This window comes from Orbicella faveolata, unplaced genomic scaffold (assembly GCF_042242905.1).
Source record: "Orbicella faveolata isolate gen_17 unplaced genomic scaffold, um_ofav_v1 contig_48, whole genome shotgun sequence".
Classification (NCBI taxonomy): Eukaryota; Metazoa; Cnidaria; class Anthozoa; order Scleractinia; family Merulinidae; genus Orbicella; species Orbicella faveolata.
This window is the reverse complement of record NW_028301578.1, coordinates 1,054,925-1,072,873: the sequence shown is the minus strand read 5'-3', so window position 1 is coordinate 1,072,873 and position 17,949 is coordinate 1,054,925. Positions and strand designations below refer to the sequence as shown.

Sequence of the window (17,949 nt, the reverse complement as noted above, 5' to 3'; positions counted from 1 at the left end):
ATTATTTATGATCAGTTGTATCATTACCTCAATGAAAATAATCTTCTCAGTAGACACCGATCCGGTTTTCGCTCGCTTCATTCTACAGTTACTGCATTGATTGAAGCGACTGATAATTGGTCTTCAAACATCGATCGTGGCTTTATTAATGCCGTTGTATTTTTAGATCTTAAGAAGGCTTTCGATACTGTGGATCACTCTATTCTTCTCTCAAAATTACAAGCTTATGGTATTCAGGGTTCCACAAACCAATGGTTCTCCTCTTATTTAAAAAACCGAACCCAAACGTGTTTTGTAAACGGGAATAAATCGTCCAAAATGTTCCTTCGCTGTGGTGTTCCACAGGGAACGATTCTTGGGCCCCTTTTATTTCTATTGTATATAAATGATTTGCCTAATTGCCTCCAGCATTCCCAACCAAGGATGTACGCCGATGACACTAGTATTACTTTTGCTGGTAGTGACGTTGATGAAATAAATAGTTCTATTAATCTTGATTTGGAGAGAATTCGTGTGTGGCTTGCAGCCAACAAACTAACTTTAAATATGACAAAGACAGAATTCCTTCTGATTGGTTCCAAGCAAAGGCTTTCAAATTTTACAGTGAATCCTACTGCTAATATCAACCAGTTTCCGATAAAACGAGTCTCGACTGTTAAATACTTAGGTGTACACATTGATGAAAATCTTACTTGGGAGTGTCATATCAATGAGCTTTCCAAAAGGATTGCTTCTGGCATTTGCGTCATTAAACGTATTAGGTATTCGGTCCCATATAAGACTTTACTTTCCGTTTACAATTCATTAGTCCAACCTCATCTCGATTACTGCAGTTCGGTGTGGGGATCCTGTTCTAAAACTCTTTCTCAAAAGTTACAAAAATTACAAAATCGGGCAGCACGCGTCAAAACTTTTTCAAATTACGATCGTAATACTGATGAATTGTTGAGGATGGTCAACTGGGTTAAACTGGACCGTCAACGCCTTGTTAATAAATCAATAATGATGTACAAGATTGTAAATAATATGGTTCCGGAATATCTTTGTTCACGCTTTGTCTTCCGTTCCGATACTTTGACTTATAAGCTAAGAGATAGTGATGGTAAGCTTGCTATCCCACAGCCCCACACTAATTACAGTAAAAGAAGTCTTTCTTACAGCGGAGTTGTACTATGGAATAGTCTGCCCTTGAATATTAGACAATCGCTCTCCCTTAATCAATTTAAATCTAAGTTGAAGAACTATGATTTTGACAGTGGTCTTATATAAATTTTATTTTGTTTTTATACACGGCTTCCTTGTAAAGCAGGTTTTTATCATTTCTCTTATTCTAGTAGTTATTTACAATATTAAATTAGTTAGGTAGTTAGATTTATTTAAATTAAATATTGTATAGTCCTGAAGGAAATACCGTGTCTAAATAAAGATTTTACCTTTACCTTACCTTACCCGCCATTATTCCACAGATTGCGTTACATTTGACAAATGCACATTCCAACGGGTAGGGATAGGGTGGGTAGGAAGTGAAAATGCAACCGACATTAAAGCCATTTTACGCATTTCTGTGGCTAAACTAGTAACTGACTTTCCCAGAATGATTTGAACATGAGCTTCTGCTTGCAGGCATCTTCTAGGTTATTTTTGTAGGGTAGGTTGGGGTGGGGGGTCGTGTATTAAAAAAAAAAAAAAAAAAAAAAACGAGAAAAAGAAAACGATAGACAGTAGCAGGTAGCATGATCTGTGTATCTTGATTAGCTTTATCAGTTCATCAGTAAGGCCCTATTAGGGGTTTTCAGGATACTGGATTTTTGGGTAAAAAATTAATAGGATGCAAGAAATTTAGGGGAAAATTAATGGGGTAGAGCATGTTTAAGTCAGATAAAGGGGGACAGTTGTGTCTTTCGCTGCAGAAGTGCCATGAAATTTTGCAAAAGACAACAGACTGACGAATAGTGCGCAGGAAGTAATGGTAAGCGACGTTTCATTGAAACTCCTTACATTTTCTTAGCCGTTTCACTTTTTCATCAGAAAAGAAAATACTCAGAAAATTACTGAAGGGCAGTTAAGGACGGTGCCTTCTTTTTTGTGGGCACACGGTCTGTGCATTACGTAAGGCATGGTTTAAACGCCAGGCGCGCGCTTGGGTTGGAACTAGTGACGTAATTAACTACCCTACCAAGCGTGCATTCTCGTCCCCAGAGCCCACGATCCTTCTGGCCTGCTGCAGGGATCGAGAGCTCTGGGCTGCTCCAACACCGGAAGTCAGCGATTCACGGACTTCCCGTCAAATCTGGCAAATCTGATTGGCTGAGAATACGAAACAAATACTCTGCGTATGCTCAGAAAATCGGGTCTGGCCAGAGCTCTCGATTCCTGCCGCAGGCCAGAAGGATCGTGGGCTCAGGGGACGAGAATGACCAGGCTTTTATCGTATCCGTAGAAAAAATCATACTGAAATTCAACTGTAGATGGTATAATACGCGCGCAAAACAACTGCGAGAGACGTCAATGTTTAACTTACTTGGGAAGTAACAGGAAAAAATGTAACGGACACCGACAAAGTTTTCGAAAGGATGAAACAACTCATTTAACTTTTGAAAAAGGGGTGATTACAGCTACATTTTATGGTATGAATTGGAAGTGGCAAGCCTATTCAACAATGCATTAGCTAGTTTTTGGCTGTGAGGAAAAGTTAGGTAGATTGTATTTTGGCTAAGCCAGAGGAGTGCTGTCCAGGGACGTTCAAAGCGCTGTGGCGACGATTCCGTTATTAAATACATATCAAAAGTGTTTTTTATGCTACCACTTACCACGTAGTTTAAAGATGTTTTTTAATATGTTTAGTTTTCTGCACGTAAAGGCGAACCTTAGGAGAATCTGTGAAGAAATATCTTTATCTTTCTTTCAGAAAAATGCTACCGTCCGCAGTAGCTAATTATCTCGGAAAAATTAATGACTACCCCAAGTTTTCTTTGTGGATTCTAATAACCCTGGCTAAGATCTACTTTTTCCACGTTTTCTTAATCTGGCGGAAACACGTTTGTATTTTGTAGGGACCATTCGTTATTAGCCTAAGGCACCCCACAGCCGCTAATGTCGTTCAGTTCTGTGATGGAGCACAGCTTCATGTCTGCACAAGACTAGTTTTCAACCCTATGCAGGGCGCTTTAAGATACCCGCATCTATCAAGCGAAGCACTAATGTTGACGCTTAGCTTTTTAAAGACATTATAGATGCGTTTAAGGAATGAGTCATAAGCAATTGGATGAGTTAACTGACACTTGTCAAAAGTATCTGCAGCTTGATTCTCAGCGGCTGTTGTGTCTTCTTGGAGGACCTTCTCCTGTCTGTTTCTGAGCTTTGAAGCCATTCTCGAGAGGAAGGATTAAACGTGGCAAGGAGTCAGGAACTCATCACAGGTGAACCGCCTTATTCTGGCCTCATCTTTTGAGCGCCTCATCTTTTGTGCTACAGTAATTGCTTCGACTTTCATGGCCGTCTCCTGACCCGAGAAAAACTTTTCTTCAAGGAAGTTTTTTTTTTGTTTTTCATTGAAACGAGTTGCCTTTTTGGTCACTTTCAGGGCCCAGCCTTAAGGTTTAATTTCTTCAGCAGGGACTGGAAGAGTAGAATTTGCTAGGACAGAGTGAACACCACGATCGTCGCTATATCATATTTTGGCCTTGTCAAATAGGGTTTCCCTTTCAGGAACAAGTCAACATGAACCGTACTGTAAATTGTTCTTCAGTACTTTTCTGAGCATTTCCTTATCTTAGGGAAAAGTGGAAGCGCTTAGAAAAAGGAGTTTCAATATAACGCCGCTTATCACTACTTGTCAGTCTGTTGCCTTTCGCAGCATTTGATGGCATTTCCGGCAGCGAAAGACACAAGTATAATGCTGAACAAAAACAAAACAAAACAAAAAAAAAACAAGTAAGAGGCTTTTTATTGGAGATCTATCCGTATTCTATTTGTAATAAATGAAAATTCTCGTCAAAAACTAATGGCTGTCAATGAGATTAGGATAGTTGTTTACAAATATAGTGTGGAATATTGTGCCTCGATCTCTTTGCAGACACAAAGATTGTCATGTAAGAAATTCGTGTTAAACGGTACAGAATTCGGGACACATTTAATTCTCTGTTTATTTCTCCAGCCCCGTCTTTATCTATCTATTCAGTGTAACAAGTGTGGACTTCGAAATCACTAACAAGAAGCTGCGTTACCTAACCTCAAAGCCCCTAAAATCTGATACAAAACTTTCATATTCCACCGTGATATAAGTACTAACAGTCCAGAATAAATGTTAATAGCAGTTGACTTTCCTCTATTTTATCCAAAATAGCAGACCATTGTCGAGGCCCCATAGTGGGAGGGGGGAGGGGGGGGGGGAGTGTCGGTGTATCCCTTATCCTATTAATTTTTGTCCTAAATATCTTGTATCCTGTTAAATCCAGCTCAACGATTTCCTACTCAATTAATATCCTGTTTTATCTGATCTAAACATGCTCTACCCCATTAATATTTCCCCTAAATTTCTTGCATCCTATTAACTTTTTACCCAAGTATTGAGTATCCTGAAAACCCCTAATAGGGCCTCACTGATGAACTGACAAAGCTGATCAAGATACACAGATCATAATCTTTTGACCTGATACTGTCTATCGTTTTCTTTTTTTTTCCTTTTTTTTTTTTTTAATACACGACCGCCCCCCCCCTACCCCAACCTATCCTGCAAAAATAACCTAGAAAATGCCTGCAAGCAGAAGCTCATGTTCAAATCATTCTGGGAAAGCCAGTTACTAGTTTAGCCACAGAAATGCGTAAAATGGCTTTAATGTCGGTTGCATTTTCACTTCCTACCCACCCTATCCCTACTCGTTGGAATGTGCATTTGTCAAATGTAACGCAATCTGCGGAATAATGGCGGGTTCACAACAGATCAAAACAGAACTGAGATTAAACGAGTTCTTGATGAGACTCCTCGATTAAGAGGAGGATTTTAAAGGCTGCTAACAGACTTCTGGATGAGTTAGGATCTCAGCGAATTGTTAAACTTCTTGTAAACGGCGGCTTATGAGACGAAAGGCAAATAATATTGATGTAATGAAGCGGGCTTCGGAGAGTTGAAATCTGCTTAACCGTGGCGATGTCTGAGAGTGATTTCGTACACTAACCACCGAAAATGTGGCTGACACATACTGGAAATATAACATGAGGCATTGTGGAACATCCAGTTGTCGACATGTCGCGAGGTAAGTGGAATATATCATTATGTTCTCTGTGCATCGTTATTTTCACGTCATTATGCTAATTAGGACGGCGGTCTTTGTTGACAGAAGCACAGCTTAAACTTCTTCTTCTAACATTTTACAGTTTTAACTGCCCCAAAATGTTATTACATGTTTTTACAGGTGAGACGTTGCTCTTTAAGTGGAGGGTAGTTTTGGGATCTCAAGTGATGTACTTTTGGCGATATTTTCCTTTAAACTTCGCCCTTTTTATAGCGCTTCATGAGTAGTCCGAAAGGGAAGAAATTTAAAATTCTGGAAAAAATTCAGGTGATGATCAAATTGCCAAAACAGCCTCTCAATGTAACAAGAAACATTTGCTTGTCTCGAATAAAGGGTTTTTACCCGGATTTATATCGTTTTCTTTGTATGGCAAATTGTTAAAAATGTGCCCTAAAATAGCCGCTGAAAGCCCTCTCAGAGGGGCAAAACCAAGATGGTGGCCCCAGCGCTAAAATACGAATCGAATTGAACTGAAAGTTATATTTTTGTGAATCACTTATCTAGACCATTTATCTGAAAAAGTTTGAGGAATTTGATTTTTTCTGGTCCAAATGGCCATAGTTGAAATTTACAGAGGGCGACTCTTAAAAGCTTATGGTATATCTATTCCATGTCGTCGAAGGAAAAACGCAGTGCGAACAAAACCTTCAAAGAGTGAAAAACTTTCGATTTAATTCAATAAGGATCGAGCTGCTGTTTTAGTTGCAAGCGATCGAGGCTCCTACTTTGAGCAGGAGAAGTTGATTGCTCTAATCATAAGTTCCTTGGCGCTTTCGCCGTTCGAAGTGGTAACTTCTTGATCTGCATCCGTATGTCCCCGTGGGTTTCCTTTCCCTCGTTTACACGAGCGCTTTTTACCTGTCTTCGGCATCTCTCGACCTGATTCGTTAGATGGAATGTGAATCCACATTAGCTAGGGCATTCAAAAATAGAAAACGAAAAATTGACCGAAAATAATTTCCTTACTAACTTTGTTACGCGAGGGGCGGAATTCAGTTCCTGCAAAGGATATTTGCCGCTAGGAGCAACATTTGGGCCCGCTTAAAGTAAAATAAACCTTCACTTGGTCGATCAACCGGTCATTAATTTTCACACGTTTTGTGTAATTATCTCATTACATCCGAAGAACGCCTCAAAGTATATTTTCCTTCATATCTTGAAACGAAAATTTCAGCGAGCAAAGCGCATATTATTCCGGCGAGTTTTCAACGTTTTTCGCTGAAATTGGGAGAGAACGTTGCCCGATAATAAGGCAAAAAAAAAAAAAAAAAACGGTGTCGGTGAACTTTTATTGTTTTGCTTCTTTCAAAAGTTATGACTATTTTAGTGAAGAGACGGCATGTTTAATCAACTCTCAAAGTTTAATGCGTGTCAAAAACAAACCAGACAAGTAATCAAAATTTCCCGACACCGTTTTTTTTTTAGAGAAAGGTGTCAAGAACACATAGCGATGTTGATCGCGCTCTCCTGCTCAAATTCGACCAGAAACGAACTTGATTAGTGAACCTCTGTACTTTGAGAAATAGCGCGCTATATTTGAGAAACCTTAATTTTTTTATGTTACTGAATATGCCTTCGTAATCTACAATTATTAAGCTTTCAGAAAATATACAGTTTACTGGGGTTTGCGTCATACGTCCGACCGTAAAGCGACACCAAAGAATGATGGTCATTTGGGGTATATTGATACATTAAGGAAGATTACGTCGACACATCCACACATCAACCCATCAACACATCAGCACATCAGTACATCAACACATCAACACATCAACACATCAACACATCAACACATCAACACATCAACACATCAACACATCAACACATCAACACATCAACACATCAACACATCAACACATCAACACATCAACACATCAACACATCAACACATCAACACATCAATACACGAATACACGAATGCACGAATACACGAATACACGAATACACGAACACCTGAATACATGAATACATGAATACATGAATACATGAATGCATGAATGCATGAATGCATGAATGCATGGATGCATGAATGCATGGATGCATGGATGCATGGATGCATGGATGCATGGATGCATGGATGCATGGATGCATGGATGCATGGATGCATGGATGCATGGATGCATGGATGCATGGATGCATGGATGCATGGATGCATGGATGCATGGATGCATGGATGCATGGATGCATGGATGCATGGATGCATGGATGCATGGATGCATGGATGCATGGATGCATGGATGCATGGATGCATGGATGCATGGATGCATGGATGCATGGATGCATGGATGCATGGATGCATGGATGCATGGATGCATGGATGCATGGATGCATGGATGCATGGATGCATGGATGCATGGATGCATGGATGCATGGATGCATGGATGCATGGATGCATGGATGCATGGATGCATGGATGCATGGATGCATGGATGCATGGATGCATGGATGCATGGATGCATGGATGCATGGATGCATGGATGCATGGATGCATGGATGCATGGATGCATGGATGCATGGATGCATGGATGCATGAAAACATGAATACATAAATACATAAACGGCTGCCATCATCCATTCGAAAGGCTGTACTGTAAGTGACTTTTTCTTCTCGCTTGGAAATTTGCATTTCTGTTCTATGTATTTTATAGGCTTACCTGCATTTCACTTCCACCCGCACCCTATTGAGAGGTTACCTGTGGTCCCTTTGAAAAGAAAAATTGCGTACAGGCAGATGCCCATATAAAAGAATTTGGGAAGAAAGAAAGAAAACAAACAAACAAGAACAACAAAACAACAACAATCCCCTAAGATCAATTATAGAGTCCTTACTCCTCTCCCTACTTCAAAGACTTTCACACCCAACATCCCCCCGTCCTCTCCAGCCCTGCTCTTGTCTATTTCTACTACGATATTTTTTCTCGAAATATGTGCACCCCCCACTAATGGTCTGGGAAGGGTTGTTGGTTTGATCTCCTTTACCTGCCCAAGAAATAACTGTTTACTTACTTACTGCTACTTACTGCTCTCTCTGGAATATTTCTTTTGACCCTACGAGATACATGGTACGGATCAGAGGGACTTTATGAAAACCACAAAGGACACTTGAATGCCACTGAACAAACGGTTTAAAGAGCAACACAATGGCTGTGCACCCGCAATATAATTCTTGGTACATTTCTTTGCCATCTTTTACAAAACAACAACGGGAAATCGCCAAAAATCTATGTTTTCTGGAGGAGGTGAGCCACAACGGCTATTTTTTTTTAAATGTCTATTTGGAATTTAACACTGTATTCCATCTTCAGTTTCAAGATAGTTTTGACAGCAAGAAACAAACTAATTAACTTAAGAGTATTGCAAGATGTGTCGACCTGCAATATGAAAATTCAGTTTTAATCGATGTTGTCCTCGGTGTTCCCTCAGTCCAAAGAAGAATTACATGCTGTATAAATAATGTGAGTGCAATTTAAACTACATGTATCAACAGGAAAAAAAAAATGCTATTTTACTGGGGTAGGGTTTATCAAGCAGCAAAGATGATGAGATTACAGGGAAACAAAAGCCCAAAGAAAGCCAGAAAAAGAAGGCAAGAAAATGCATTGACTCAGGTAATAGTTCAGAATAGTGGAATGCCAATTAATTTTGTCAAACCCATGATTTTTTAAAAACCATTTAATAACTTGAACCAAAAGCTGTTTCCTTCCTCCAGTCAACACTGCAATATCTTACCCCTAAAGTAATTTTCAACACATCTTGTCATGCAGTTACTAATTCCCTGGGACATTTAGTGTAATTAGTCAAAGATCAATATGCGTATTTCACGTTGTGTACAATGTATAGACAGTGTGTAATGTACATCAATTTACTAACGTCGACAGCCAATTGTGAATTTTTCCTGAATTTTTCAATGCATTAACTGTAGTTTATCAATTTATTTACTTAGTGATCTTATGGCTGTCAAGTCTGTGTGCTAATATATATTTTTTCTTATCAGATTCTTATGGAGATCCTCTTCCACCTACAATAAGGAACTATACTCAGTCCGAAATATCCCGATATATTAGGACAGCCGTGACTCGCATTTGAACCAATGAGAATTCGCGCTGCGATTCGAGTGTCACGTTTCAAAACAAAGCAGTAGTTTGAAGATGGCGGACGAAGGGAGATTCGGCGAATCGTTATCTGTCCGCTTATTTTATTCGAACGGTAAGGTAAATAATTGTGACATTGTACATTTTGTATAAATTAAAGAAGGATTTCAAAGGCAACTCTGTTTTTGAGTTCCTTGAAAGGGTCTTGAAAGAGTTTGAAGAAGGCTAGCAATTAGCTTGATCAAATCACCACATCGGAATTAAAGGCGCAGCCAGCGCGATTTAATAGAGCTTAAGAGAGACTACTTTGAAGAATTATGGGTTTATTTCCGTTTTTGTTCCTTAATTAGTGGAATCACTTACCCTTACATATTGAACTGATTCGACTTAATCTTAATGAAGGGGGCGTTGTTCGATCGATCGAGGATTGCAAGTTTTGATGTTCCGCCATAACTCCGAAATTCAAAATGCGTTGCATTGGCCTATTTCAACTGTTAGAAAGCGGGGAGAATTAACATATAACTCACTTTCTGGTTAATTTTCAAAACGATTCAAGCAAGAGAGACTTTTTTGCGACATACAAACACATATGAAACCACCAATGAATTTCTGTAACCCATACGCCAAAAAGTGAAATATCATACAAGGGCAGGTATTTTTGTTTTAAGAAAATCCCACAAAGAATATTCAAGTAATTCAAAGATATGAATTTATTGAATACCAAAACGGGTACACTTTTCTATGTTTATGTTTCAACTTTTATGTCATTCAACTTTTATGTTCCACAGATATTCAAAACCATGCAATAAATTTGTACTCGATTCAGTAATTCCTTTTAATTTACACCTTTTCACGTTCTGTTGTTACTATTTGTCTTAATTAGCATTTTTGCCTACTTATTATTCACCTTGCTTTGTAATCATTCATTCAACTGAAGATGACAGAAGTTCTGTCGAAACATGTCTTTTAAACTTAAAAAAGTGGTCGTTTTCCTTAAAATCTTTACATGTCTGCTGCTATCTAGACCTTTTGAAATGTAGAAAGACTATTGGATAATAACAAAGGGGGAGCAGGGGTAGTAATTCATAAGCCCTTAGTTTAGCAGGATGAAAGCAACCAACTCATCACAAGAATTACATATAAGTACTACTTGGAAACCTGCACTTCCATCGTCTCATGGCCCTCAACATCTGGCAGACGAGACCTTACGATGCCCTCAACCCTATCTGCAAATTCCTTTGTCACTTTTAAAACCCACGTACATGGGATTACAATCCCTCCGCCAGTCTGTCTGTTTTTTTACCACTTCTGGGTGGTGGGCGGTTTTTCACTGACTGTTGGTTCACCAGTGACACGACTGTAACAAAGAAACACAAGCTCGTTAACCACAGAACAAGACTTTAAGATTTCCAGGGAAATATCAATTTTGATGTATGCCAATGTCAGTAAAAAATAGGTTTCCAAAAGAAAGATGACGGGCTAAAAATATTGAATAATGATGCAGAACTAAAGAAAAGATCACCTCTTGGCAAGATCATCAGCAACTGGGGATTTTCCCGTCCGTATACAACAAAAAACTGTTCTCAGCGTACTAACCCGTGAACTGATTTGATTCGTCTCTCCTCGAGTAGCTGGACGAAAGTTTTATTAAGAAAATATTGGACACGGCCGACAGGCTTTCCCACTACTTCTCTCACTTTGTATTCCATTCGCCTTGATTTACTTTTCATGATCGTGTTCAATATTTCATCATCCAAAGCATGTGTCACTTTGCAGAGAAGTGCATAGGAATCTCTGGCCGTGTCTGCATCTTCCCGTTCGACTGTCACTGTGCAGTCAACGGACAGCTTAATTCCAAATTCGTGGTACCTAAAATAGAATAGTCCTGGCTTACTATTGCAATTCTATTTAACCGAAAGATAACATCTGAAGTCTATGAAAGAGTGGTGTCTTACCCTTTAATCACACCATTCGTAATTTGTATCTCCACGTCGCTGAATTCGTCGCCTTCTTCAAGGACACTGCGATCTAGTAGTTCATGGAAACATGCAGAGATCTATGCATTCGGTAGCACTGAATATTAACAAACAGGGAATAACTGTTTCTTACCTCGTTTCGCCATATTGTACCAAAATACTCAAATAATTTAGCGCGAATGCTACTGTGGCGGTCGAGCAAGATAGCAAGACGCAACCCGAGTTCCCGCGACGTTTTCCCGGCAGCAAATTTGGCCTTCTAATTGGCTTACAAACTAAGCTGTTGTCACGTCTGGAATCGTGATTGGTTGAAATAACCGTATGTTTACATGCTGCGATAAGCAGCGATAAGCGACATGCTCAAGTAGCCACGTTTGAAAATGGATTCAGAAGTAAATTATACTGCCAACAACAAGAGCAATGCTTCAGACCAAGCGCGCAAATCCAAGTAAGGATAAAAACCTATAACTCATATTGCTTAACTACAACATTTAATTAGAGCGTAGCCCAGTTGTACAACACGAAAACTCGATTCAACACTCATACCCCACGCGTCCTGCATCCAACATATCATTTCATTTCTTTCTATTTCACAGGCAAGACATAAATCAAGATAAAGGTCTAAAAAGGTCAACAAAGGGAAAGGAGAACGTTACATTTAAAGAAGACCCTCGCCAGCGATCTAAAGTTTTGAACCAGCGACGCAAAGGCTTATTTCAATCGGGGTTTAAGCTTAACAAAATGACTGGCGTAGAGGTACTCATTTTAGTTTAAAACCAAAGAGAAAGGAGGTTTTTTGGAACAGGATTCTTACGAGAGGAATATTTGTCTGGCAAATTACACGGCAGTGGTAAAGCAGAAACGCGAGGCAGGTGTGGGGAAAATTGCGCGAACGGTGCAGTAGTTTGTCCTCTAGAACAAACACCTAGTCCAGCTGCTGGCCAAAGTACAGGTAGACTTTTAGCCTTAGTTGGTAGAGCCAGATCTAAAAGATTTCTCGAGATGCCCACCGCAGGTCCGGTAAAAAAAGTATTGTTGGATAAACCAATACCAGTTGTTCTGAGTCAGGACAAGGGCTGAGTACAGGAAAAATAATTTCCATAGCTACAAGCCCCCTCCCCCCTTCCCCTTTACCACCACCCCCTAAAACCTTAAAATTCCAGGCAGAGTGAATGTCATGGGCAATGCTTAAAATTATTTCATCCCCATAGTCGTCTGCACGATATAATGTTTTTGTTCTTGTTTCCTGAAACCTTATTTACATAAATTTACATTGCTAAACAGTGACAAAATACCTTCAATTTGCAAAGATCTTTCAAATAAAGTGTACAATCTTAAAATTGATAAATTATATTCATGGCCCTCATTTAGAGAAGGAAAAATAGACTTTGTATTTGAAAGATCATTACTGTTCACTGTTAAATATAAATAAAGGACACCACCATTCACATGTCATTCAGCTGTTGTTGTGTTTTCCTGATTCTTCACGTTGAGTAGTTCTTCTTGCTGCTCAATCTCTTCACAGAGGGCAATAATGATTTCTTTCTTGGTGGATGCCAACTTCTTTTGGTCTTACCTAACTGCTCTGTATGAAATCTGATTGTCGATTCGTCTGAAAATTTGGATACAAGGTTTTCAATCCTTTTGACTAAATCAGCTTTCTTCATGTTCTTTAGTTGAGATGCTACCTCCCTCTCTCCTTTAGTTACATAAAAAGGAGTCAAGGGCAGGTCTACTCTCTGCTTGCCATTAATGAGCACTTCCTTGAATACCATTTCTCGGTTGGCAGAGGCTACTTCCGTGACATCCACAAGACTCGGGTCAAGAGCCTTGTCATCAACAGATGCATGCGATTTCTCATCAAACGGTCTGCTCAAATACCTGTGGGTATATTGGGAGGGGAGTCTATGGAAGTTTATAGAATGAGGACATAATAAGAAAGATGTAATGGACGACAGCATCTATTTTAAAACGAGCCTTTTTCTATGGCACTGCAGGAAACACAAGGCAAACTTAATGTGCTACAAAAGTTCCTCTTCATTCTTCAAAATACACAGAATCCAATTTTGCAAAACGGGTTATTTACCCGACTTACTGTGTTAGTTAATTATTTTGAGCTGCTGAATTGCTTTTTAAATTTTCATTTTGTCTTGGAGATAAGGGTAGGGGTAACCACGTGAAACAAAGAAGCAATATTTTCTTTTGGCAGCAAACCCCGCATAACTGAGAGGCTTGATCAATAACTATTCCAATTACTGGCTATGTGTGATGCAGATTGTCTGTAATACATGTCGCTATTAATATCTACAATCCAGGAACAACAAAGTCACCTTTCGCGTTGCAGTGTTACTCGCCAAGCCACAATTTCTTTACTGAGATCCTCCCTCCTCCTGGATAACTGGGCCTCATCTTTGGGATCGTTCATGCCAAACCATGAGAATGTTGTACCACGCAGCTGAAGTATAAATCAATTGAAATAATGACCCTTAAGGAATAAAATAATGTATAAAATAATGTCATGCCCATTATGATTACAAACATTCACCTAGTCCTGCATCTCCATTGTGAAAATCCACTTGACAGGGGATTATCTATAATGGACCTGGGTCTACAACCACAACCAAACAAAATTTTAAAATATGCCATTTTACCTGACAGCCATGTTTGGCATATTCCTGCAACAAGCCGCTGTGAATTAATACAATTTTACCACCATCGTATTTAGACAAAATACCTTAGTAAGTTGGTCATGATTCTTAAATATTGTTAACCACTCTCTTGCAGTCATTGCTCCATTTTCCCAGCATTTTGAAGATTTGTTCACTTCTTCAAGTTGAGCATTAAGGCCTTCACCTTTAGATTGGTTTCCACTACTGCTCACAGATTCGTGTTTCTCAATGAAATTCTTGAGGTCCACAGGGTACAAGTTACGATCACATCTACATGTGGGCAATAAAAAAAAAAATTTTGTACACACATTAAAACAGTTATTTAAGTACTGCATTGAGCACCCTGATGATTTGTAAATCACTATGTTGTTGAAATAATTGTTCTTCTGTTTTAAAAAATTTAAAGCAGTTATATTTATGTGAACTTGATTTAAAAGTACAGAAACCCAAACAGCAAACTCAGTAATGTTCTTTTCCATGAGTGACATGAAGATTACAACTATTGAATGAAAATTTTTCGGCCAAAGAAAACTTATATCAACAGCTATCAACATAGCAAGGGACTATCTTGTATCACATTTACCTATCATGTAACTCAATCAGCTGGTATTTGGAAGTGAAGGGCTTGAAACTGAACAGAAGAGCAAATCCTGACTGACCAGTGTTAACATAGGCACTGTTGTTTCTTCTGATGCCAACATGGTACATTCTAATTGATCCAATGTAGCGCCAAGTTTGCTCAAACAAGTAGTGGTAGTTGTGGCATTTGACACCTGGTAACCACTCATATAGGTAGTCATTCACTGACAGAGGCAACTTCTTTCCCATTCTGTCCCGTACATACGGCAACAGCAATTCGCACCAGTTTCCTTTCTCCATGACATTAAGGATGGTCATAGAATGATGGTGGTTCTTGGCTCCCCTTGCATAGTTGAGGGCACTTTCAGATGTAAAACCAAGTTCTTTTGCCGAGCTCCTAATGAAGACATCCCATTTGATATCAAAGAATACCCTCACCATGTTCATCTCCACATGGAGGGGCCCGTTATACAAAACAACCCAGTCGAACTCTCTAACACAAGCAACACATTCTTCACCATTGTGGCATGCATTCAAGTGCTCATACCATTCTTTTCCATAGAGGGAAACATTTTCAGCACCAGAGCCCTCCTTCTGGCCGCACTCAACACAAATCAATGTGTCCTCTAAAATGCTGACTGCAATAAGATAAGGAAGACAATCCATTGTAACTGTTAACTACTCCCGGAAATTAGGTCCATGAAGTCCATACCGAGTTACACGTGCAGTCTGACCAACTCGGCGCAGCACTTCAGTAACTGTCTTATGTGAGTTAGGATTCACAAAAACAGGATCAGAAACAGAAATTCTCACAGCACCAGGTTGGTGGTTGGATGGGACATGGCTCCATTCAATCAAACTCTCTTCATGCACTTTTTTTAGCTAAGGTTACACATCGAAATCACCAACACTCATGACAACCTCATTTTCTTTGAATCTATACAAATACTTTTTTACTGGCTCCACAAGTGCCGTACCTAGGACATCTTCACCAGTTAGCTTTCTCTCCGCTGCTTTTAGATCCACCCTGCATTCTTTGTTTACACACTTCCGTTTCTGTTTTGGCATAACCGTTTTACAGTTTGGACACACCCGGCTATTTTCTCTGATGTTAATTTCCTCCACTCGCAAATCAACATCATCCTTAAATGTTCCCCCTTTGGTCATCTGGTCTGAGACAAAATCCTTCAAACATTCCTGAATCATGAGTAGGCAATCACAATCCAGTTTGGAAATGTTTTTGTGTTCGAAAGAAATCATTCAGATATGAGTGGACTGAAAGCTTCTGAAAATAATTTTTGTTTTTATTTTTTCCGTGTGTTGTGATTGCTGACAGGAAAATGAACATTGCATAAATAATTCTTACTGCTTTTTTTTTTTGTTTATCGTAGTAAATGCACAGTACACGAAGCATGTCTTTTTGGACAATAACATGTGATATACAAGAATCACACAACAACCAGTTTTAAAATGGCACTTAACGTTACATCTGTGGTAGTGATAATATGTTCTGATGATAATAGATCATACCTCTCTTCTGAGAAGTTCCTGCATCTCATCTCAGTGAGAATTGGAGTCCCAGCTGAAACTTGTCATGTAACATCTTGTCATCTTTGGCTTTGTTCAGATTGTCCTGCCAGCACCTAAAATTAAATTGTTTTTAGAATAATATTTTTAAAAAAGGATAACGAAAAAACCTTTTCAGGCAGCATTTAAAATTCAATATCGGGATGGAGATAGAAGGCCATACTTTAAAGGAGACAAAAGGCTTACAATCTAGCTAAGAGCTAAGAGCTTGTCCATGTTAAATAAAATAATAATTTTATTTATCAAAACTCATAATAACAACAACAATAATATTATTATTGTTGTTGTTGTTATTATGAGTTTGCTTCTTTCCTATGAGCATAGAAGTAAGGGAAAAGAAATGGACTGCATGAAAAATAAAAAAAAAGCGTAATGCTTATTTGCCTCTCTTATGGTCAAAGGTGCCATTTAACACTATCTACCAAAAAATAAAAGGAGATTTTCTTTTGTAAGCTAGTGCGCCATACCCTAGCCCCCAGCCAGTGATATAATTTACTATAAATGAAAATTGTCATTACAATGTACCTGGGAGCCAGATCACTTCTAATTTGTAGAGAACCCTGGCTTACACTGGTCACTACGCTCACCCTTGACTTCTGACCCACTTTCACTTTCCATTTACGCTGGACAATCTGGTCATTGTCAATTGCCACCATGCAGTCACCAGGAGAAAATTATTTTTGGTCCGACGCAAGGTCTCTGGTCCACAACTTCAAAGTAGAGTAGGACCCACCAGGAAGGGCTTTTCCAAACATGTTAACTACTAGCTTTGAATTGGTGATAGCAAGAAGGCTAATGTTAGTCATAAAACTAGATGGCCCAACAAATGTCATACCATGGATATGGTATAAGTGTTCCGGGGCTAAACAACGTTGAAAATAGTTCTTCTCTTTGGAAGCTAGTCCCTCTATGATTGATTTAATGATAGGGCTGCGCCGTGAAAACCACTCTTCTGCATCAAAACTCTGCAACATTTCCAGCTCTTTGTACGTCTGGGCAAAGGTGTGGCAGTCCACCTGCAGCTTCGGTTTTTGCTCATGAATAATTCGTTGAACAATATTGACCTGCATATCCTCAGGTAACTTGGCTATGCAGTCACCCAGCTCATCCTCCTGAAGAACAGAAACTCCCTTGAGGCTGTTCAGCAGAAGTTCCAACAGCTGTGCCTTAGGAATGACAGAGCATAGCTCCTGAAAAAAAGCACACTGGTCTGTGTAGGGTACCTTGGTGCTAGAGTCGCTAATTGTATCCATAGACATGCAGTAAACTCTAGGAGGCATTTGATCATCCTCGTGTTCTGAGGCCGAGTCTGTGTCACTGCCATGTAAATGTTTGCCTTCCTTCTTCGCCACCTCTACTCTTCTTCTCTTTGAGGGCCTGCCTCGAGCCACTTGGCGTTTACAGGTGGCGCAGTCATCACTGTGTGGAGACCACAATTTTGCTCCTTGTGAAGACTTAAACTTTCCTGCCAAATAGTCCTTGTTGCTGCATTTAACTCTGCATTTCATGCAAATAAACCTGGGGTGCACATTCGCTGAATCCACAAACACAGAGACCTTCCAAATTTGTTTGACTTCGTCCGCGTACTTAGCGACGTCTTCTTTCCTCTCCTTTTCCTTTGTTTTTTTCCCCACAAATTCGGCAAAGTGCCTGAAGCATTCGAATATGCTCTTCCATGTACTTAAGGGAGAAAACTTGAAAACAACTGTCACAAAAATGAAGGAACGATGCCTTATTCATGACGCCTTATGAC

The 17,949-nt window shown here is 39.4% G+C and overlaps 1 protein-coding gene across 1 annotated transcript; it reads right to left on the bottom strand.

Moving 5' to 3' along the window:
- Positions 1–13,454: 13,454 nt before the first annotated feature.
- Positions 13,455–17,687, bottom strand: LOC149095862 (uncharacterized). Its single transcript, XM_089281743.1, has 4 exons — positions 17,666–17,687; positions 14,169–14,304; positions 14,013–14,091; positions 13,455–13,816 (listed from the first exon to the last, which is right to left on the bottom strand). Exons 1-4 carry the CDS (start codon positions 17,685–17,687, stop codon positions 13,688–13,690), a joined length of 366 nt encoding a protein of 121 aa, XP_089137869.1. The 3' UTR covers positions 13,455–13,687.
- Between the last annotated feature and the right edge of the window lie 262 nt (positions 17,688–17,949).

What these genes read in the sequence shown, in the direction of transcription:
- LOC149095862 (XM_089281743.1), bottom strand. Translation starts at nt 17,687, where the DNA reads ATGCAGCAACAAGGACTATTTG. An exon ending in GCAGCAACAAGGACTATTTG is followed by an intron (nt 14,305 to 17,665) that starts GCAGGAAAGTTT and finishes TATTGCCCACAT; the next exon opens with GTAGATGTGATCGTAACTTG. An exon ending in ATGCCAAACATGGCTGTCAG is followed by an intron (nt 13,817 to 14,012) that starts GTAAAATGGCAT and finishes TTTATACTTCAG; the next exon opens with CTGCGTGGTACAACATTCTC.